The sequence below is a fragment of the Pholcus phalangioides genome, unplaced genomic scaffold, assembly GCF_987345545.1.
Source record: "Pholcus phalangioides strain wild (caught in Gottingen) unplaced genomic scaffold, Ppha-v1.0 ptg000020l_1, whole genome shotgun sequence".
Classification (NCBI taxonomy): domain Eukaryota; kingdom Metazoa; phylum Arthropoda; class Arachnida; order Araneae; family Pholcidae; genus Pholcus; species Pholcus phalangioides.
The window spans coordinates 6,080,108-6,104,219 of record NW_028301613.1 but is presented as its reverse complement, the minus strand read 5'-3'; the positions used below and the strand labels follow the sequence as shown (position 1 = coordinate 6,104,219).

Genomic DNA, 24,112 nt, shown 5'->3' with positions numbered 1-24,112 from the left:
TTGAGAGACGGGGTGTGAAATATGTGCAATACATTGGTGATGGTGATGCAAAGACATTTCTGGAAGTGAGTCGATGTAACCCCTATGGAAAAGATGTGCCAATCGCCAAAATAAAATGTGTGGGACATGTTCAAAAGCGCATGGGGACTAGACTTCGCAAATTAAAAACCGAAATGAAAGGTGTGAAACTTGAAGATGGGAAACCGCTCAGTGGAAAAGGACGTCTAACTGACAAACTTATCGATAAGTTATCATGTTATTATGGAAATGCAATAAGAAATAACAGTGACTCGTTAGAGGATATGCGGAAAGCTGTCTGGGCAATTTACTGCCATACTTGTTCAACTGATGCTGAACCGATGCACTTCTTTTGTCCCCAAGGTTCAGACTCCTGGTGTAAGTACCAAAAATATAAACAGTCACCCAAGGGTCAAGTACATCAGTATCATCATAGGAACCCTATTCCTCCAGCGATTGCAAAACACATCAAAAAGGTTTTTATACATTTATCAGAACCTGAGCTTCTAAAGAGATGTTTAGGAGCTAAAACTCAAAACAACAATGAGTCGCTAAACAACTTAATTTGGAAATTTTGCCCTAAAGTGTCAGGATGTGGGCGAAAAATAGCAGAAATTGCAGTCAATGAAGCTGTAATAAGTTTTAATGAGGGAGCAACTGCTAGGGCAAAGGTTCTGAGTGCACTAGGAATGGAGCCTGGTTGTTTTTTTCATACAGCAGCTACGAAAGCAGATCAGCAGCGTGTGCGAGTTGCTGAAAGACGTGCTGACTTGACCACATTAGAGGCCAGGAGAGCAAGACGAATGCATGAAAGTGAAGCAAATAAACATATCCTTGACCAAGAAGGTTTGGTGTATCAAAAGGGGCACTTTTGATTGAGTGAAAACAAAAAGTATGCAAATTACACTTTAAAAAAACTTTGAACGCGATTTACTCAGAATGTAGTTTTTGGAGTTTATCCGTAAGATAAAAGGAAAACTATTGAACTAAATTTGCTGAAACTTTGCAAGAATGTTTATATAACATATACTAGTAGAATAGACCTCAGTTGTAGATATCCGACAATTTTTTCAATTTTTATAAATTTATACATTTTCAAAAAAATAGTAAATTTTGAAAATTTGTGTTTAACATTTTTTTTTAAATAGTTCCTTTTTGTCAATTGCCACAATAGAGGTCTATTCGATTTGGGCATTCACATAGTTTAATTTCGTGCCACAAAATTTAATTTATCTGATTTTTTTCATTGACAATCTTACGGATGGTGGGATACTGCGGTTTAAAAAATCTGGAATATTTGTTTAATTTAAATTTTTTTTAAAAAAAGTATACAAACAAGAGTGACAAATAAAAAATGTTTATGAATATATGAAATGTTCTTAACAACATATAAAGTTTTTGAATTGATTGAGTGATATTTACTATTTAAGAAAACCACTCAAAGTAAGGGAACATTTTTCTCCTTTTTTCCTACTGAAAGAGTCGTGAGACCGACACTATAACCACGGTTTGTTTCTGTGTAATGCTTGTTATGTAGTGCTGTCACCTGCCCCCAGTTTTACTAACTATGAGTGAAGTGTTATGGTTGAATGATTTACCGTTGTAGGACTGTTGCTCTCTGTGGCGAGACTTTTTAACGGGGAGATCGGCTCGCATTTGCTTCTTGAAGTTGGGAACCACAGAAAACCAACTTCAGCCGACCACCACTGTGGGGTTCGAACCCGGATCCTCGCATCACGAGTCCGACACTATAACCACTCGACCACCACAGCGGCCTGCGGATATGACAGCATAATCATATCAACCACAAGAGAGAGAATCGTATTTTCATTTCTTCAATACTTCGGAAATGCATCTCAGATTCGGTCATTTATCTAAAAGATAGCAAAAATAGATTATCTTGCGTACGTTTGTTCAGAAAATCTACCCTATCTCAATTACACTCGAAATGGGAAATCGGTGGATTATCTCACGCGAGAAGAAGCGATACTCGATTGTTGCTTTTTTGAATTTCGGTTTCATCTGATAACGAGCACGCGCGTGATTAAAGACAAGGTAAATTTCCATTCTACTGTGATATCTTAAGGTTAACACGCCACCACCATCATCGTTACATCTCATGTTATCATCTAAATCAGGCATCTTCGACACGTTGCTCCCCTAAAGTACCCAGAGTGCTCGATGCCTGTGTCCAATTTCGTGCTCGCGAGCATTTGTTCAACGTTCCAATTAAAAAAAAAACCCTGTAAAAATTGCATTCAAGGATGACATGCGTTCGTATGGTTAAACTTGCCGTAAGGGTGCTCTTCTTTTGACGACTTGTACAGGCAGTGCTCGTGACGGGAAGAGGGTTGAAGGTCTCTGATCTAAATTATAACGACGGTAACGGTGTAGACTCCTATAACGATGAATCCCTCTTCCAACAATGCTCTCTAAGACAAATAGCCAATTACTTCCAACAATGTTTTCAAGAACAGACAATCAATCTTTTCCCCATACTGCTGCTTCATATGGGAATGTTTTCGATAATCTTTCCTATCACAACTAATGTTTTTCTGAAAGCTTTTGATGACCTCTTTCGACAAATCACAACGAAATCCTTTCCGACACATTCTCCTATCGTAACAAAATCCTTTCTGACAACTTTCCGACAATTTCTCGGAAGCGGACCGCAAGTCTGGTGCCAAGACCGGGAGAAGTATTAAAAACTAGAGTGAGACATCATTAAGATTTGCCTCAACGAGGTCTACCAACACCTTCTACAGCAGAAAGCCTCCGCGCGAAGCTTTGACGTCACTGAAGTCGTGCATTTCACCTGTAGCGATTGGATATAGCAGTGTGACAGGTTGACCTTCTTTTGCAGTATATTCAATGACTATAGGTGAAATGGACGACTTCAGTGACGTCACGAGGCTTCCTGCTGTAGAAGGCGTTGGTCCTACCCGCAGACATCACAAAACACTTATATATTCTGAATACTTTCTGAGATATGAGCGTTTAAATTATTTGGCTACGCAACTTTTTTTTTCTGCGAATGTGTCGTTAAAAGACGCGAATTCGCGTCGAAAAACAGCTTCTAGCGTTTCGGATTTTTCTTCAAAGAGTAATCCAAGTCTGTCTTATGTTTGCGTATTACAGGTGCAAAAGACCGTGTTCAATTGCGACTTGAAGTGAAATAGGAATTCGGCGAATCATATCACTGTAAAAGAGACGTGATTTTATTTATTTTTATTCTAAGTTTTGGTTTCATCTTGATAAGCGCATGCGCATGAAAAAGACTGGGAATTTCCTTTCTGCGGAGGATTTTACGTCACTTTTTCTAATCATTATCACTCACAACACGAAGAGATGAAAAGTCACACAATAAATTCAGCTGAACTGGACTCGTAACATAACAGAATAGATACGAACCTGAATCCAATTCATGAGCCAAACATGCCAAAAAGAAAAAGTAAGTAAATATTCTCTATTTCTCTTGAGTTTCATTCCATATTTTTCTCAACGTTTTGCGAGTCCTGTAGGTCTGCTTCGGGAAACAACCGTCCTTCGTTGTTACAACGGCCTCTTACGATAATAGGACGGGTCCCTGTGAATTCGACATCCCTGCAGAACTCGAGAGCTCTACAAAAACTGCAAAGGGACAAACATCCCGTGGGAGGGGGGGGGGGGGGGGGAGGAGACTTTCCTCTCGTTGCGGCGCTATAAAGTACGAACTGCACCGACGAAGCGCCGAGAAAACTTTGGACCTCAAAGGGTTAAATCAAAAGTGCGGACCACTTTTTGGTTCGAAAATGTGTCGCGAGCCACTCAATTAAGTCATCTGGATCAACGTTTCAGGTCATCTGTGAATGTGCTGTGGGCCAACTGAGTAACCTGTAAATGTGTGCCGAAGGTCATTTAGGTGAATTAGGTCATTTTCTGTAAATAAACCCTTTCCTTACGTGAATTATTTTTTTTTTTTTTTGGCCTCAAGAGAGACAGGGCAGCAACTTTGTAATTGAGTTTTTGAGGCACACGGGGACGGTATAAAAAGTTAGTTTTTATATTTTGATAACTATACAACCCCTTGCAACATGAAAGACGGATTCTACAGTTATTTGGATACTTCTTCTAATTGGAAGTACACCCCTAGTACAGAGGTCTTCAACCTTTTTTCCACTCGCGAGCACTTCCTGCACCCGTCATCAAAAGAAGAACGCCCTTACGGCAGGCTTAACATAAATAGGAATGCATGTAACGATGATTATTTCAATACTTGAATATGCACATTTCCTCTAAGGTGTTTAATTGAAACGCGTTGATAAAGTGCTCACGAGCACGAAATTGGACATGAGCGTAGAGCACTCTGAGTGCTTCAGGGAGCAGCACCGTGATGCTCGCGAGCAACGGGTTGAAGATGCATGCTCTCGCGAGCGTTCTCTACGTTTCTGCGAAATATTGTTCCCAGCAGTTTACTTTCGTAAAAATGTTCAGTTTGTCAGTCTTAATTGCATTTTTTAATTTTCAAGTTATAAATTCTGTTATAGTGCATGTACGTGTATCGGTAGAGAAATTAATCCTACCTACACCACGTTGAGCAGAGACAATGCTGCGGTGCAGCTTTTCTCAAATCTTTTGTGCGACATAATATGGTACAGAAATTATGAAAAGGACATTGCGGAAATAAAGATACTTAGAGAATTTACAAGTTAATTTCATTCACATTCTTGGTGATCCCTAATCGTGGTGCATTACATTAAACTCAATCTATATCTATATATATAAAATTGATTGTGTGTGTGTGTGTGTGTGTGTGTTCTCTATACAAATCTACAATTTTAGATCGATCGTCGCCAAATTTTGCATATATACCAAATGGAACACGACTTGAACGATAGGCTACTTTAAAATTTCGTCAGACCAGGGCAAATGCCCCAAATGGGCAAAAAACTGTCCGGCAACAATGGTTTTTGGGCCTCAACAATCACTTTCCGAACGTTTATATTTGGTTACCGTGGTTCCCTAGCGATGAATTTCAGACGTGTTTATGTCTTCACAATGGTTTGTCACTTCTTTAATGCTGCCAGTTATGTATAATAGTTTATGCCTTTATAATGGTTTGCCACATTTTCAATACTCTCAGTAATGAGGCTTTTTGAATAGACGTCATAATCATCACCATCATCGCTTTGAGGGTCAGGAAAAGGGTGATCCTCATAGAAATCACTATTAAAATTGCCGATTTAACTGCATAAATACGGAAATTTAGTGGGGGGGGGGGGGGGTTTCCTGCCACATCAATAATTTTAAAAATTAAATTGAATTCTCGATTTTTGAAATATGGAATTCACTTGGAGATACGAAGCCCAGAAAATTAAAAATATGAATAATTTGCCGGATCTACCTTTGAGTTTGATATCCATGTAATAACATTGATTTCAACTTTTTATTTACATCTTCTCAAGCATGAAAATTAATGTCTCCGTATTGTCTTTTGATATTTATTTGCATAAATTCATATAGTTTAGGATTTTTTTAAAATTAGTTATGGGCCCCGTAAAGTGCATCGAAAAAATTCCACAGCTTTAATTAAGCATTTTTGGAAGCTGAAACAGGCAGAAATTGATAACTTGAAGTTCAGGGGGAGGGAATCGAAATACCTAGCACCCATCAAAAAAAAAAGGGGGGGGGGGAGGGGACTATTCATTTCTATGTTTCTTTAAATTTAGATTTGTTTATTTCATGAGTCGCGCAGGACGTCGCCACATTGGTTATCTTTAGACACGGTTTGCATGTCCCTCAAAGAAAGAGGGAGATATCACGTGGTTCATAAAGCCTCATTGAAGAAAACCCGGGCAACGCCGGGTATTATAGCTAGTCTATATATATAAAATTGATTTTCTGTGTGTGTGTGTGTGTGTGTGTATGTTCTCTATCGAAATCTACGATTTTAGATCGATCGTCGCCAAATTTTTCATATATACGAAATGGGACCCGACTTAAACGATAGGCTACTTTAAAATTTCGCCAGACCAGGGCAAATGCCCCAAATGGGCAAAAAAACTGTCGAGAAACAATGGTTTTTGGGCCTCAACAATCACTTTCCGAACGTTTACTTTGGTTACCGTGGTTCCCTAGCAATGCGTTTAAGACGTGTATATGCCTTTACAATGGTTTGTCATTTCTTCAACGCTGTCAGTATATGTATAATATTTATGCATTTTTATAATGGTTTGAAACATTTTCAATACTCCCAGTAATGAGGTTTTTTTAATGACGTCATAATCATCATCAGCATCGCTTTGAGGGTCAGGAAAAGGGTGATCCTCATAAAAATCAGTGTTAAAATTGTCGATTTTACTGTATAAATGCGGAAGTTTGGTGTGGGGGGGGGGGGGTCCTGCCACATAAAGAATTTTATAAAAATTGTATTGCATTCTTAATTTTTGAAATATTCAGTTCACCTACAGCTACGAAGCCCAAAAAAATAGATATGAAGTAATTAGCCGGACCTACTTTTGAGTTGGATATTCATGCAATAACATTGATTTCAACCATTTATTTACATCTTCTCAAGCATGTAAAAATTAATGTCTCCGTATTGTCTTTTGATATTCAACTTCATAAATTCATGTGGGTTAGGATGTTTTAATATTAATTATGGGCCCGTAAAAGTACATCGAAAAAATTCACAGCTTTAATTAAGCACTTTTGAAAGCTGGAACAGGCAGAACTTGAAGTTCAAGTGGGGGTGGGGGGGGGGAATCTGAATACCTAGCGCCCCTTAAAAAAGGAAAATATATTCATTTCTACGTTTCTAGATTTGTTTCTTTCATGAGTCGCGCAGGAAGTCGCCGTATTGGTTAACTTACACACGATTCGCATGTCCCTCAAAGAAAGGAGGAGGAAATCACGTGATCCAAAAAGCCTCATTGAAGAAAACCTGGGCAGCGCCGGGTATTATAGCTAGTATACAATATAATCGAACAAGGGCACTCTTACTCAATTACTATGATTTATACAGAAAAGGTCATATAATAGTCCATATTAAAGTTTGGTTCACTCACCGTCATCGCCGTGACACGATGATTTCATTCACCCACCCCTTCATTAGGCTCTCGCCCCGGGGTTAAGAAGAGAGAGAGAGAGTTACAGCATACGCGACATGTTGGCCCACCAACTCCTAGAATCTCTCTGGCGAAAAGCTTCGTGTGTTCTCACACCAAATTGGTGGAAAAGCCTGCCATTGGTTAAAAGTAATCGCCTGATATTTGTCAGGGTTTTCATTGGCTAAGAGGCAAATTGTCTGTCTCAGGTGACGAGAGAGAAAATTGTGATACGTGCAAGTGTTGCACAACTTGTACGTATTTCAGTACACAAGTGCGTCGTAGAATTCCTAGCGCGGGAAAGGTGAACACACAAGTGTTGCTTTTAATGTATTTATGTGTGGTTTGTGGTTTCGATGGTGGGGGGGGGGAGGGAGTGTTGGATGCTCTCATGAAAATGTGGAATTTTTTTTGGCATCAGGAGCGACAGGGCAACAGTCTTTGCATTGGTTTTTCAAGCACAGGGTGTCGGTAAATTAATTTTTTTTTTAATTTTAACAAATATACAGTCCCTTGCAACACGTATCTGAGTACTACTGCACGTGATTTTTGGAAAATTTTTCTAATTCGAAGTACTGTGTATCTCTGCCAGTAAAATTCGGCAAGGGGAATTGTGGAATCATCCTGTATATAAATTTAAATAATCAGAGGTTGGTTCACCCTCCTTCCCCCGTTTAATATAAACACAGTGTTATTCGTTTTGTGGTTTAATAGAAACGAAACTTTGTTCAGATTCCCACTTTGTAGCAACCATTGTCGATGTGGTGTTAAAAATTGCCACTACCAAGTGTCGATGTCATTAGTGTCAAGCACTATAAAAAATAAAGCACTTGCAGTTTTCTGTAAAGAACTTTGGTACTAATTCATTTTTATATATGTTATTCAGGTAAAACCCGCAGTGTTCGGAACCCACAAGAAGATGTCGAAGACGGGAAGCATCCGGACGATAAGGATCCAGGAGCAGTCGGTCCTGCACGGGGAGAACGACCAACGAGCGATGGAGCAGCAGCTCTTACAAAACCTTCGGAGGTCGGACAGGCCTCGCAAACATTCGAGGTGTCTCAACACACCGAGGAGAGAAGAACATCAGAAGCCGGACTCTCGTCTGTTGCATCAATTCCGGAATCGATGGCTGGTCTGAAACTACAGACCAAAAATTCTGGACCAAAGTTCGAATTGGTCCGAAGGCCTGACTACGGTACTTATGGTAGACCGATCAACCTCATCGCAAATTACCTGCTTCTCAAGTACGACGCAGACTTGAATATCTACCACTACGACGTGGAAATAAGACATTTGCGAACCAGTATTCTCAAGGATACAAGAACGGCCAAGGAAGACGCCCTGAAGAACGTTTCTCACGTCGAGCACCAGCTCAAGCGAGCACCGGGAAAGCAGAGGTGCAGAGAAATCCTGTCAGAAGTGATGGCTTCAGAGAGGTTGAAGAAATACCAAGCCGTGTACGACGGACAGAAAAACGTATACGCCCAGAAAGAGTTTCCCTTCACAGGAAAGAAGACCTTCACGGTTTCTTTGGAAGAAGGCAACCGCTGCAACACGTTCGAAGTGATCCTGAGTCCCGTCAACAAAGGACGAAGCAGGAACTTCATACGGGTTTCGGATCTGAATGCTATGTACGAAGGAAAAACCGCGGAGGTACCGCAGGAAGTTGTCACGGCATTCGAAACTATTATGAGCCATCGCGAACCTCCATTTCCCCAATTACAGCTGGGGAGGTCTTTCATACGCCTGCGGCAGAGACTCGAAACATTAAAACCGGATACCGGGTTCCACCTCAAGTCCGGGTACAACCAGAGTGTCCATCTGACCGAGAGGGGTCCGGCCGTCGTGGTCAACCACACGGTCAAAGCGTTCCATCAACCCGGCAACGTCATCGAGTACGTCAAGAAAGCTCTGGATTATAACGAAAGAGACCTCGGATCAGAAATGGATCCCGATGACATCGAAACCCTTCGTAACAGACTAATAAAAGTAAAAGTACAGGTCACACACCAGAAATACCCACGAAAATACACCGTAATCGCCGTTACGAAAGAATCGGCGAGAGATCTACGAATCCAAGACCAGGACAAAACCGTAGCCACATTCTTCCGAGAGACCTACTTCCCGTTGAAATACCCAAATCTACCGTGCTTGCAGATGAAGACATCGGAGGAAAAAAAAAGTGACTTGCCCTTGGAGATGCGGAAACCGAAAGTTTGCTACCAACCATTAGAAGTGTGCGACATCTTGGCAAATCAACCAGTTCTGAAAGACCAGGAGGGTCCTCAGAATTCTCAAATCATACGTAAAACAGCCATAAAACCGAAGGAGAGGTTTGAGCGCATCGAGGAACACACGGAAGACATCAGACAATTCAGCGGTGAAGCCATGGCGCAGTTCCATTTGAACATGTCAAAACAATTCATGAGTCTTAAGGGACGCGTCCTTCCAGCGCCGAAGATAAAGTACCAGGGGGCCGGACCAGCTGTCGAACCCGATAACGCTGGAACGTGGAGAATAAACAGAAACCTTTTGCAAAAATCCGCTGCTGCCGCCAAGCCATGCAGATGGGCAGTCATTGATTTCGCACGTTGCCCGAATGCAGTGATCGAAGGTTTCGTTGATAGATTGAGCGCGGCTGGAAATAGACACGGCATGGACCTTGAAGATCCGCTGTTCATCGACAGCATCGGCAACAATGTCGAAACCCATCACGTGCTAAGGAAAGCAAAAGAGGCCGAGGTCGATTTCACGCTCGTTGTCGTGTTGCAACCGCAGAAAGGAAAGAAGAAACCTCCGAACAGACACAGCTACGAAAAAGTCAAGTTTTTGTCTGAAATCAAATTAGGTCTGCTCACACAGTGCATCCAATCAAACACTATAGGAATATTCCACCCGAGAAGACTAAGAGAGAACGAAAAGGAGAACAAGAAAGCCGAACAAATCGTTACCAATCTGGTACTGAAATTGAACGCAAAGCTCGGAGGAGTCAACCACGAACTGCTCCAAAGACCGAAACTACTGAGCCAACCGGCGATAATCTTCGGAGCGGACGTCGTCCACTGGCCTCGCGGTCGCAATTACCCATCCATCGCCGCGGTCGTGGGCAGTTCTGACCGTTACCCGTTCCAGTACGTGGTCAACTGCAAGACCCAGAGGAATGAGGACGAGGACAAGTTGTCCCAGGAAGAGATAACCGAGTTGAAAGACATGGTCAAAAAGATCCTCAGGGTGTTCAAGACGAAGCACGGCAGGAAGCCGATGAAGATAGTGTTTTTCAGGGACGGCGTGAGCGAGGGACAGTTCAGTAGGGTAGGGAACTGCGAGGTGCCCATGATTAAAGAAGCCTGTTACGAGGAGCTAGAAGGATTCGTGCCCCCGCTGACGTTCGTCGTCGTCCAGAAGAACCACCAGACGCGATTCCTTCCGCAGGATTACAGACAGGGCCTTAAAAGGACGGGGAACGTGCCCGCGGGGACCACTGTGGATACGGACGTCGTCCACCCGGTGCACTTTGACTTCTTTCTGGTCAGTCACGAAGGGATACAGGGCACCAGCAAACCGGCTCACTACACCGTCATCTACGACGACAACCAGTTCACTGCGGACGAGTTGCAGAAGTTGTGCTACGAGTTGTGCTACATGTACGCGAGCTGCAATCGCAGCATATCTATACCGACGCCTGTCATGTACGCCGATCTCGCCTGCACCAGGGCGAAGACGTACGCCGACCTCTTCGTCAAGGACGACGACAGCAGTGATGATGACAGTAAGGTAGAAGACAGGAACAAAAGCCTAAGAAATTTCCCGGCTGAAGTCGAGGACGCGATCAACGGCATCGGCGAGGCTTTTGAGGCGCTGTACTTCATTTAGGGAAGTCGATATTTTCGGATTGTCCGCAGGGTCGTCTTGAGAGTATCATGCGCCCCCCCACCCCGGGCGAATCGATTTTTCTGAGGTCCCTACCTGAATAGAAATGATTGCTTACCAATTTGCATGCTTAATCTCGAATATCTTAACATGATTTCATTCTCATGAGGTCACCCAATCATGTTTTTTCCCATGTTTAATATCAATCATGTTTTCAAAGTCTCAACTTTCAATTGTCTCGGATCTCTATATGAAGTAGGATCGAGCCAACATAAGGCTCTAGAAACCATGCGTAGACCCATGTTCGAACTCCCCCCCCCCCCCCCCCCAATAATGAACTCTGCAATGTAAGTCCGTATGATTCTTGTGTAAAAAACCCCGTGAGTGTCAATTTTGGAAATCGCAAATTTAAGGATAGTTCCGTTTCTTCTACAAAAATAAAGGAGAATTTGATTCTGTGCCTTCTCTTGACCACTCGTAAATTCTTCAGCTGGATTTTTCCTCCCTTAGGTCACAGAGAGAAGCTTCCACGGTACGACTGATATGAAGAAACGGGTGCAGACCAGATTTAGCGATCATTTGTCTTTTTAGCAACTCTATGTTTAAATGTAATTATGTAAAACAACTTTTATATATGTTATTTCATAATTAAATGTATAGAATAAATATACATGTAATATTAAACAAATAAACCTTTCTTTATCGATCATATGTTAATATTTTTGATTGCCAAAAAGCCAAATTTGGCTTGCATCAGATACTTCTCATCAACCCATAATTTAGACCAGCGGTTCTCAACCGGTGCTCCGCGGAGCCATTAGGGCTCCGTGTGGACCTCCCAGGGGCTCCGCGGTGACTCGAGGAAAATAAAATGAATCAGTAAATTTGATAGATAAGTAAATAAAAGAGGCCTACAAGGTTCTGCCATAAAAATTATGTACAAAAAAAGAGCTCTTCGAATCAAACAGGGCTCCATCATAGAAATTTACATACTGAAAAGAGCTCCGCGAGTCAAAAAAGGTTGAGAACCGCTGAGTTGGACACACGCACACACACAAAATATTTGTTTGCACGCACCTAAGAGCCGTTGAAATCGACTTCAGCAAACTTCGATAGACTGATTGAACTGCGCAAGCCCAACTCTAATCAAAATTTCAGCAACAAATCAATTCGCAAACACACACACAAAGAGCTCACATATAAACCAGGAGTAAGCTGACCATATTTGCTCGAAGAAAATATGGGATATTGGGCTTCGAAATACGGGACGTTGCCAATTATCGTCAAAAATAATGCCGGGAGTAAGCAAAGTTGCCAACTCGTGCTAAGCTGGCAGAAAAGTCACCAATTGCGGCAAAATGGAGCGCTACTGCAAATTGCAGTGAATTATAAACACCAAGACACAAATATGTGAGATGAATATTCTTATTTGCAGTCGTATAATTATCGCAATGTAAATTCTGAGTTAGGAAGATAATTTTAATCGTTGATTTGAAGAATGAAGTGAAGAAAAGAAGCCAAGTTGGTTTTATTGAAAATACGTGAAAAACCAGGGCATTTTTACAAAAAAATGTCGGGATGGCCAGAGAAAATCGGGACTGTCGTGGAACATATGGGATGTATGGTCACCCGAACTAGGAGTGCCTTCAAGGGTTGCTCCATGCCGCTTTTTCGGCTGCTTTGTTTTTGGGTTGTGGTCAGGGGTAGATCTAGAGCTCGCTGTTGGGAGTGATGATTTCAAATTATCACTAATGAGCGTGACCATACGTCCTGAATTTGTACCGTATTTTCTGGGACTGTTGCGGTTTTCTGTTTTTTCCTTCATGCCCAACGAGGTGGCTGATAAAAAGATGTCCATAACATGAATGTAATATATTTCAAAAATACAACAGCCTAATTAAAAATGCAATTGCATTAAATAAAGACAAAAAAACGTGTGAGATGAATATTAGTCGTAATTATCATAATATAATTTATGGAAGGTGGAAAAATGATTAATATCCTTGATTTCAGTAGAGAATGAAAATTCAGACATGGCGTCGTTGAAAATACCGGAAAAAAGAGATAATTTTTTTATATAGAAAGCAAACACTTTTACTGATAAAATTGCTTATTGGAGGTCAAGTCGTCCTGTACCAATATTTGCAAATATACTGCGCTGTGAACACATTTTCTGAATTTTGTAATAAGCTTTCTCGACATCTTGAAATATTTTTCACACACACATTCACCTATGAAGATTTTCGTTGTAATTGTAATGTTTACCGTATATATTTTATTCTGGTGCAGAGTTTGTGTATTAAACAATTTTTTTATTTTGTGTAATTTTTATCGTTACTGCAAGCTGTTATTTGGTTTTTAGCTTGTAGTTTTTATAATATAGGCCTATATATATATATACTTCTTGAATAAATAAAGTCGCGATGGACCGAAAAAATATGGGTCATATGGTCAACCTACCTTGTTGGTATTGTTTACTGTTTATATTTATTTCCTGGTGCAGAGTTTCTGTATCAAATATAATTTTTGTATTTTGTGTGTAATTTTTTGTCATTACTGCAAGCTGTAATTTATTTTTGTCCTGTTGCTTTTCATTTTTTTGAATAAATGAATAAAGTCCTAGAAGGCAACTGAAAATACGGGTCATATGGTCAACCTTTCCGGTTTGTCAGACGCTAAGTAAAAACAACTACTACAAGGCGGCAAAAAAAAAGTGGCGTGGCGGCTACTCACAGTTTATAAGTGGCGTCTTCTTTTGTTTGCGCGTATATCTATTGCTGAAATGTCGCCTTGAGTTGGGTTTGCAAGTTTTCAATCAGTCCATCGAAGTTTTCTGACGTACATTTCAAGGTGAGTTGAAATAAATATGTTTTGTGTGCCCAAATGAGTGAAGTATCGGGTGCACAAAAAAAATTTGGTGATGATTTCGCTTTTTGGCAACCCTAAATACTACCATATAATGCATAATGAAAGGCTCATTCGATTAAATTACTCCTATTTATTTTATACATTTAATTGCGATAACCAGAGAGATTTGTATTATTAACTTCAAAGCCGGAATTACTAAAATGCCAAATGATCATTAAATTTGGTCCGCACCGATACTTCACATTAGCCATTTTGGTTGGATATTGTTGATTTTCGGGAGAAAGTCTCGTGCACCGGGCCGAGACGCTTAAAATACCCTGCTTAGTTAGGCTGACCATATTTCCTCGAGAGAAATACGGGACATTGGGATTCCAAATACGGGACATCGCCAAAAACAACGTCAAAACCAAACAAAGTTGCCAAATATTGTTGAAATTACGGATAAATCACAATGGTGGGAAATGATGCATTACTGCAAATTGAAGTGGATTAAAATGTATTCCACGAAAAAAAAAAGTTTACCAAACCAAGGCAAATGTGGGAGATTAGTATTCTCATATATAGATGTATCATAAAATAATTTATGAGTTGAAAAATAATTTCAATCTTCGACTTCAATAAAGAATAAAAATTCAAGTAGGCGTCGTGTGAAATACGGGGAAAACCGGGACACTTTTGCCAAAAAGCCGGGACGGCCAAAAAAAGAAAATACCGGGACTGTCCCGGGAAATACGGGACGTATGGTTACTCTTGTCATTATAGTCAACTTTGTGAATTACAGGCGCGGATCCCCATAGCGCCTGTTCTTCACAAAGTTAGCTATGCAGAGATGATCACCCCCCACCCTTCCAAGTGAAATGCCATAATTCACGAAATTTTCGGAACATCTATATATAATAATATTGCATTCAATCAATCCTTTGAAAATTACCTGCATCAACGTTCTTGATTTCTTGAATAACAAATTCAAGGGAACTTCGACGGAAAAACCTGAGCTGGCCTGTGGAAAATACGGGACAAAATGCGGACCGTGTGGTCATTCAATCCACCCACTAATTTTTAGCGATTTGTCAAAATCACCCCTCCCAACAGCAAGTTCTTGATCCTCCTGGAATGTACTTGGGCAACAACCTCCATAGATAACATCTTATGTGTAGGGAGGATTGTTGATATGGGCCGCCCTTATCGGACGCCTCCACGCAACGAAAAACAGTTTATAATTTCTTGTATTATTTATTTATTTTTGGGATTTTTTGGATCACGTGGTATTTTCCTCCTTCAGAGAAGGGTTTGAGTAGGCTGACCATATTTGCTCAAGAGGAATACGGGACATCGCCAATTATCGCCAAAAATGACGCCAAAATCAAACAAAGTTGCCAAATATTGTTGAAATTACAGAAAAATCACAATGACGGAAAATGCAGCATTACTGCAAATTGAAGTGAATTAAAATGAATTCCACGAAGAAAAACGTTCACCAAGACGAATGTGGGAGATTAATATCCTCTTTTATAGTTGTAATTATCATAAAATAATTTATGAGTTGAAAAATAATGTCAATCTTTGACTTCAATAAAGAGTAAATATTTAAGTAGGCTTCGTGTAAAATACGGGAAAGACCGGGACACTTTTGCCAAAAAGTCGGGACGACCGTAAAAACAGAAAATACCGGGACTGTCCCGGGAAATACGGGACGTATGGTCACCCTAGGTTTGAGAGACAAGGTTTGAGAGACATTATACAAAACCGTATACAAAGTATAACAGCTAATATATTAGTAATAGTATAATATTATTAGCTAACATGGTGACTTTTTTAGTTGCTCTTAGAGGATACATATCCAATTAAAAAAAGTTACAAATGAATAGATTTAATCTCTGTATGATGAGTGTTAGATAAACTAACCATATTTGCTCGAGAGAAATACGGGACATCCCTAATTATCGCGAAGAACAACGCCAAAAGTAAACTTATCTCCAAAAATGATGACAGAAGTGAACAGAGTTGTGTGTGCCAAATGTTGCATAAATTACGGAAAAATCGAAATGGCGGGGAAATGAAGCAGTACAGTAAATTGCAGTGGGTTTAAATTAATTCCACGAAATAAAACGTTCACCAAGACAAATGTGGGAGATTAATGTTCTTATTTGTAGTTGTAATTATCATAATATAATTTATGAGTTGAAAAATAATTTCAATCTTTATGTGACTTCAATAAAGAATAAAAATCCAAGTAGGCGTCATGTAAAAACCGGGACACTTTTGCCAAAAAGTCCGTACGGGCAGAAAAAGAAAAAAAACCAGGACTGCCCCGGAAATACGGGACGTATGGTCACTCTGGTGTTAGATAATGCGAAATTCTCATTGAAGTTCAAGAGTGTCGATCTGATTGTGAGTCAAATAATGCTTCAATTAAAGGAATTAATTTTTTGAATTTATGCCAGGGTCGTAATGAGTTTGAAAAAAATCCTAAATTACCGTATATGAATTTATGCAGTTATTTATTCAAATGAAAAAAAGAGGCAAAAATTTTCTCATTAAAAGTGGGTCTAGCTTATTACTTTATATTTAATTCTCTCGGTGACTTATCTCTTTAAACAAACTGGAGATTTCAAAAACTGGGAATTCAGTTCAATTATTAAAATTACTAACATGGCGGGAAACCCTATCAAAAGCCTAATATATTTTCTTAGATGCCTAGATTTTTCTAGTTGAGGTGCAGCTATGGTGACCATATTTCTTCGAGAAAAATACGGGAAATTCGGTTCGATAATACGGGACAGCGCCATTATCGCCAAATAACTGTGAAATTGCCAATTATGGAGCAAAATTTTCTAAAATGACAGAAACAACGGTTTCTGAAAAAAAGACTCCAGAATGATTTTTTTGTGGTGATTCGAGAATTCCGGATATTTTGTTTCTCATTCATCGATTCAAATATATTTTTTCAGTCCCTCACTCGACCTTTCTCTCTCAGGTGAAGGAAAAAGACTGCTAGCAGAACATTTTCACATGTTTATTTGAAATTACTTCGTGCTATATATATATCTATAATACAAAAAAATTCTGCAAAATTCCCAGAGTCCACGTTTCATTAAAAAAAAAAAATCGTTACTCCCAACGTATATGTTGAATAAAATCTGTTAAATGAATCGCAGCTGCCTGTCAAATATGAAAAGCAATACACTTCTGATCAAAAATAAAAAAATGTCGATAAGCATAATACTCTGTATGGTATTGTTTACATTGAGAATTACTCTCACACACTGATATTTAAAAATCCTTCGACTCACCTTCTATCTAAGTACAATGCAACGACAAAGACAAAAATGGTAATAAATATTTTATTACACGTTCTCATATAACTTCCAAATAAATACTCTGTGTCCGAAAAAATATAAAATGTGTAAAAATAAATAAGCTGAAACATTGTAAATTTCTGCAAAACTTGGAATAAGGGAGACTCCGCATTGCTATACCATGGATGATGAAGCAACCCGTAAAAGCAAACTTTTTATCTTTCCACACCTTATAAAATCTGGGGTGTTTGGTCAGAACATGATATCTCATATTAAAAATGGCTTTTTGATCTAGTAGTAAGTCTTGGTAATTACAACTAATTAGAAGTGAGATAAATGCCCAAATACATGCAAACGGCTAAACAACATGCTGATGTATGATATTTTTATTCGTATTTGTGTGTATGCTTTATTTTTGATTTTTAAATGACAATGAAAATGCTTATATCTCAAAAATGTGATTTTGGAGTTATGTTCTGACCAGACACCACAGAAATTTCTCGCATTCCACATTACAGTTTTTCCTAACAATAAGCAGAGCCCGCATTGCATCCACATTGAATCTAGATTTCTTCTTTGACCACAAATTATTCATAAGTGAAAATACTCTCTGAGCTGCACTCTCAGGAAGACAAAGAATGAGTTCAATAATGTTATTGAAGTCTTTTCATAATAAATACTCTTTGCTTTGATTTCAGAAAAAATCTGTACCCATCTATCAGGTACAGATTTTTTTTGTTTTCATTCCATGCATTTACTTTCCTCACAATTACACATCTTGTAACATTCCATTGATCAAATACACGAGCTTCATCTGTTTCAGTGCGTGGTAAGAGCTCCTTGTCCAGGCTGTCTTGTATATCTTTCCATTCAGGTGCCTGGTTTAATAGCGCCCACTTGAACTTCTCTGAGTTACCAAAACTCTCTTCCCATTTCCTGAGATATTCCAAACTTGTTTGATGAAAATCTCCAACAGTCTCGAAGAAATATTCTTCAATTTCTCCAGCGTTTACTAATATTTTCAGCTATTTTCTTACATCACTTGTTGCAAATGAATGTTGCATTTTTTCTTAGCTCTAAGTTTCATACGAGTTCTTCGATTTATAACGCCACTTCTGTGGCTGAAATGTTTTCTTCTTCAATGCAATTTATGCATGTTTGGAATGTTACAAGTTGATCTTTTACGAAAGTCAACCACAACTTCAGACAAGGATCTTCAAACAATTTTCGCAACATAACTGGACATTTCTCTTGAAATAGAAAATATGAACGAAGCCGATCAAAACATTTTCAATATTTTCTCTATTGATGGTCCCAGGGACAAGAATCGTGTGTGTCCACGTTGTAATAATTTGGTGTAGCGGTTTTCTGCAAACTCACAAAACATTTTCAGCTCTTCTACTTTGACTGTATATAATATATAACTATTTTCATGTGTATACATGAAAATAGTTATATATTTTCGCAGCGAGGTATACAGTCAACAGCACTCTGGAAGTAAGAAAAATATTGAATATCCTTTAATTATAAATGGTTTTTTTTTTCATTTCCGTAGGTACTTCATCAGGGATATTCATCGGTGTTTCGTTTTCAAGGTGGAGACAGAAAATTTCACAGTTGTTTATATCAAGTCTTTAAATTGGAATTCGTTATTCATCGGCAACGAAAACTGACCGGAAAACTCTATACGATGGAAACGCATCTTTGGAGTAGTTTGAATGAAGATGACTTCGGTGGAGATTTAAATGCGGTGACGTCGTGTTCATGCGAATTAGATATGAACATTGTAGACAGGAAAGAAGGAGAATCCGTTATCGTAAAGAAATCTCGGGAAATAACAATACAAGAGAAAGACTTGAAACACCGTAAATCAATCAGAAATGAATGCTCCATGCAAACTGAAAGAAACACTCACAAATGTATTTTTTGCGGTAGCGCTTTTCGTTACATGTATTGTCTAAAACAGCATTTGAGAGTTCACACTGCGGAAAGTCCTTTTGAATGTAGATCAAACCTTTACCATCACATAAGTGTTCACACGGGTGGAAAACGATATGGATGCAATTTTTGCAACAAACTCTTTTCACGTAAGAGTGTGCTGATCGTTCACAGAAGAGTCCACACTGGTGAAAAACCATACGGATGTGAATTTTGCACGAAAACATTTTCACAGAAGAGTAGCTTAAACATTCACAAACGAACTCACACTGGTGAAAAACCCTACAAATGTGAATTTTGCGCGAAAAACTTTTCAGATAAAAGTGCCTTGATATGCCACAGAAGGATTCACACAGGTGAAAAACCCTACGGATGTGAATTTTGCACGAAAAAATTTTCAGATAGAAGTACCTTGAGATGCCACAGAAGGATTCACACAGGTGAAAACCCCTACGGGTGTGAATTTTGCACAAAAACATTTTCACGGAAGAGTAGCTTAAACATTCACAAACGAACTCACACTGGTGAAAAACCCTACAAATGTGAATTTTGCGCGAAAAACTTTTCAGATAAAAGTGCCTTGAGATGCCACAGAAGGATTCACACAGGTGAAAAACCCTACGGATGTGAATTTTGCACAAAAACATTTTCACAGAAAAGTAACTTGATTGCTCACAAACGAATTCACACAGGTGAAAACCCCTACGGGTGTGAATTTTGCACAAAAACATTTTCACAGAAAAGTAACTTGATCGCTCACAAACGAACTCACACTGGTGAAAAACCCTACAAATGTGAATTTTGCACGAAACTATTTTCAAATAAAAGTGTCTTGAGATGCCACAGAAGGATTCACACAGGTGAAAAACCCTACGGATGTGAATTTTGCACGAAAAATTTTTCAGATAAAAGTGCCTTGAGATGCCACAGAAGGATTCACACAGGTGAAAAACCCTACGGATGTGAATTTTGCACAAAAACATTTTCACAGAAAAGTAACTTGATCGTTCACAAACGAATTCACACAGGTGAAAAACCCTACGGATGTGAATTTTGCTCGAAAATATTCTCACATTATAGTGCCGTAATCAATCACAGAAAGATTCATACAAGTGAAGAACCCTTCGAACGTGAATTTTGCGATAAATCATTTGCACGAAAGAGAGGTATCAACAATCATAAAATAATTTACACAAGTGAAAAAACCTACAGATATGAAGTTTGCAACAAAACATTTTCTCCTCAAGGGGGTTCGAACACTCGTAGATCAATTCACACTGTTGATAAACCATATGAAAGTGACATCTGCCCCGAAATATCCACAGTTAGGTCAACACTGATCAGCCAGAAGGAGGTTCACACTGGCGAAAAGCTCTTTGAGTGTGACATTTGCGATCAAAAATTTTCTTATCCATCATCTTTGGAGATCCACAAGAGGATTCACTCTCGGTCATTCACGACGGACTATATTTCACTAGGCATAATATTGGGACTCGTACCGAAAATAAAAAAGCCGTGACATTTTCAGCAATACTAGACAACCGACATTTCAGTTTCGCATAAAAACGTGTAACGTGAGAAAAAGATCGAATCAAAACTTTTTCGTTCATTTTTTGGAATTTATAAATCGAAATAAACTTTTTTTTTCAAAGTCCTATGTATTTATTGACGCCAACCATAAAAAACGGGGGCGGGGGGAAGAGAAAAGCAAATAGACCCAAGATATCTATATATGGTCTGTCCAGGATCAATCCATAAATAATTTCATCGTTGGCAAACATACTATTGAAACACAATACACAGCATTATAAATATACATAAATAATACAAGTTAAGATCGAACAATAGGCTCAGTACAGGGTATGGTTATTATTTTTCTCCGACAATGTTTCTTTCACAGCATAAAACTCGGTTAAACACTTGAGTTGTTAAATCACAAGGAGTTAAATGTAATTTAACAAGCAATTTTTTGAAGCGGTTTATGTTTCTTTCGAATTTTATACCATTACTTAATGTGTTATAAGATCTTGGGGCTAAATATAAAAATTGTTTCTGTGTCTTTTTAGGTTTTATGATCTCGTATTGAATTCCATACTGCCTTGTTTGTATAGGAGTGTATTGCAATGTGAACCATGTTTGGTTTTTTTGTAGAAACAGTAAAATTCAATATAAATGAAGTTTATGTATATCAAATCTATAATCAGCACTGTAATCAATATTTGATGAATAAGAAATATAAACTAGATATTATATTGATAGTTTTCCTTAAATTATTACTTATCAAAATTAGTTTATTTTTTTTATTTACTTGGCTATAAATTCACAAAACTGACCGAATGGAATGAAAGAAGCTTGTATAATGTTATTTTCGTTTTTCTTTTGAATTCATGCGATAGTCTTTGCCGGTGACCATTTGCATTGAGACATAATACACACGAAGTCACGTAGAGCCCACCGCTCTTGGTCGAAACTTAGCTCTTTTGGTCGCTCTTCCTTTTCGTGACCAAATCGAGCCTTTTTTCCCCTACACGTTAACTGGTGGTTTATGTGGTCCACCAGTAAAAAGAAAAACAAAACGTTCATTTTTGTGTCAAGACTTATTGTTTTTCTGTGAATAATTCCCGCCCCACTGTCGAATGCCTTTTCTTCAAAGTGTCTCGCGAGTTTGAATTTCTTATAAAATGGTCCGGACAAAATTCCACAACTTCTATATAAATAATGCACATGGGGAAAAGGGGGGGGGGAGACGAGTGGAACCGACAATTTCATTCAATATTGCAGCTTCAACTTTAGCAGCAGAATGGGTTTTATATAACTCGCCTCAAATTTTGGAAAAATAAAATGATTTTGCATAGATATACTATGAGAAATTGCTTTCCTTTACGGAATTCATCTCGGCATTAATATCCAGAAAATCTCTCTGATGTGCTGTAATGGTCCGAGCAGGCATAGTGTGGACTCAAGAACGGAAGGGAAGGAGGGAAGAATAGCAAATGAAATTGAGAGAAGTACACCGAAACTACCTCATCTCGGTAGATTAGACCAAATTTTCCGTTCATTTTCTAGTTTAGAAAACAGGAGGAGAGGTAGGGAGCTCTTGGTCTAAAGAGTTAACAAAATACAGTAGAACCACCTCTCTTTTACGGCAAAATAATTCCCCGCATAATAATAGTATGTTTTTCAAACCCCTGATTAGCACTTAACCCCTCTTTTATGGGTTAATTTTTTTGTCCCACCGGGGTCCGCAAAAGAGAGGTTTCGCTATATAGAATATTCTTTATTTATGAACAGTTTTTCTTTTTGTTTTCGCAGGTCCATGACATAGGATCTTTGTTGGTGGTCTTTTATCCTGCTCGTGAAGAGAAGTGATCGCCTGTAACAACACATCCGAAAATAGTAGAAGGAATGAGTTAATGGCCTTTATAAAGTTTCACAATTAAACTTTTTCTCCTGCCTGAAATTTTTTGAAAGACCCATTGAATCCCTAGATTCGAACTCACTGCGAGTCGCACTGAAAACTGACTGGAAATCTCTACAAGATGGAAAGACGTCTTTGTGATGGTTCCGGTGAGAATGACTTCGTTGGAATTTCGAATGCGGTGACGTTGTCTTCGTGCGAATCCGATATTGTGGGCAAGGAAGAAGCAGAATCCGTTATTGTGAAGAAACTTCAGGAAGTACAAGTTAAACAGGGTGACTTTAAACACCGGAAATCAATCGGAAATATAATTTTCACGCCCACTGAAGAAAGATCTCACAAATGTGTTTTTTGTGGTAAAGCTTTCCGTTACGTGTGTTCTTTAAAACAGCATTTACGAGTTCACACCGGTGAAAAACCCTACGGATGTGAATTTTGCGAGAAAGCATTTTCAGTTAAGAGTAACTTGATCGTTCACAAACGAATTCACACAGGTGAAAAACCCTACAAATGTGAAATTTGCGCAAAAACATTTTCACAGAAAATTAACTTGATCGTTCACAAACGAATTCACACAGGTGAAAAACCATACGGATGTGAATTTTGCACAAAAACATTTTCACAGAAAAGTAAATTGATTATTCACAAACGAATTCACACAGGTGAAAAACCCTACAAATGTGAAATTTGCGCTAAAAAATTTTCAGATAAAAGTAACTTGATCGTTCACAAAGGTGAAAAACCCTACAAATGTGAATTTTGCGCTAAAAAATTTTCAGATAAAAGTAACTTGATCGTTCACAAAGGTGAAAAACCCTACAAATGTGAATTTTGCGCTAAAACATTTTCAGATAAAAGTGCCTTGATATGTCGCAGAAGGATTCACACTGGTGAAGAACCCTACGGATGTGATTTTTGCGATAAATCATTTTCACGAAAGAGAGGTCTGAACAGTCACAAAAGAATTCACACAGGTGAAAAACCCTACAGATATGAAGTTTCTCACAAAACATTTTCTCAGAAAGGTGGTTCGAACACTCGTAGATCAATTCAAACTATTCAAAAACCATATGAAAATGACATCTGCCCCGAAATATCCACAGTTACGTCAACACTGATCAGCCAGAAGGAGGTTCACACTGGCGAAAAGCTCTTTGAGTGTGACATTTGCGATCAAAAATTTTCGTATCCATCTTCTTTGGATATCCACAAGAGGATTCACTCTCGGTCATTCACGACGGACTATATTTCACTAGGCATAATACTGGGACTCGTACCGAAAATAAAAAAGCCGTGACATTTTTAGCAATACTAGACAACCGACATTTCAGTTTCGCACAAAAACGTGTAACGTGAGAAAAAGATCGAATCAAAACTTTTTCGTTCATTTTTTGGAATTTATAAATCGAAATAAACTTTTTTTTTTTCAAAGTCCTATGTATTTATTGACGCCAACCATAAAAAACGGGGGCGGGAGAGAAAATCAAAAGCAAATAGACCCAAGAGATCTATATGTTATCTGATCTTTTTTTGTTGAATTGAAATTTCGGAAGAAAATACCTTTCAAACCGAGCACAACTCAGGTCTATTGCCATAGGCAATTTACTACCTAG

The 24,112-nt window shown here is 38.8% G+C and overlaps 2 protein-coding genes across 3 annotated transcripts; both read left to right on the top strand.

Moving 5' to 3' along the window:
* The first annotated feature begins 3,228 nt into the window (after positions 1-3,228).
* On the top strand, positions 3,229-11,680 carry LOC149070858 (protein argonaute-4-like). Its single transcript, XM_089248462.1, has 2 exons — positions 3,229-3,469; positions 7,990-11,680. Exons 1-2 carry the CDS (start codon positions 3,454-3,456, stop codon positions 10,977-10,979), a joined length of 3,006 nt encoding a protein of 1,001 aa, XP_089104588.1. The 5' UTR covers positions 3,229-3,453; the 3' UTR covers positions 10,980-11,680.
* Positions 11,681-13,740: 2,060 nt separating this feature from the next.
* LOC149070857 (uncharacterized) lies at positions 13,741-23,853 on the top strand. 2 transcript variants are annotated; one of them, XM_089248434.1, is made up of 2 exons: positions 13,741-13,826; positions 18,699-20,643. In XM_089248434.1, exon 2 carries the CDS (start codon positions 18,834-18,836, stop codon positions 20,598-20,600), a length of 1,767 nt encoding a protein of 588 aa, XP_089104560.1. In that variant the 5' UTR covers positions 13,741-13,826; positions 18,699-18,833; the 3' UTR covers positions 20,601-20,643. The 2 variants fall into 2 exon arrangements, with proteins under 2 accessions (XP_089104560.1, XP_089104561.1); XM_089248435.1 differs by lacking the exon at positions 18,699-20,643 and adding an exon at positions 22,394-23,853 and having other exon boundaries at positions 13,756-13,826.
* The last annotated feature ends 259 nt before the right edge of the window (positions 23,854-24,112 follow it).

What these genes read in the sequence shown, in the direction of transcription:
- LOC149070857 (XM_089248434.1), top strand. Translation starts at nt 18,834, where the DNA reads ATGGAAACGCATCTTTGGAGTAGTTTGAATGAAGATGACTTCGGTGGA.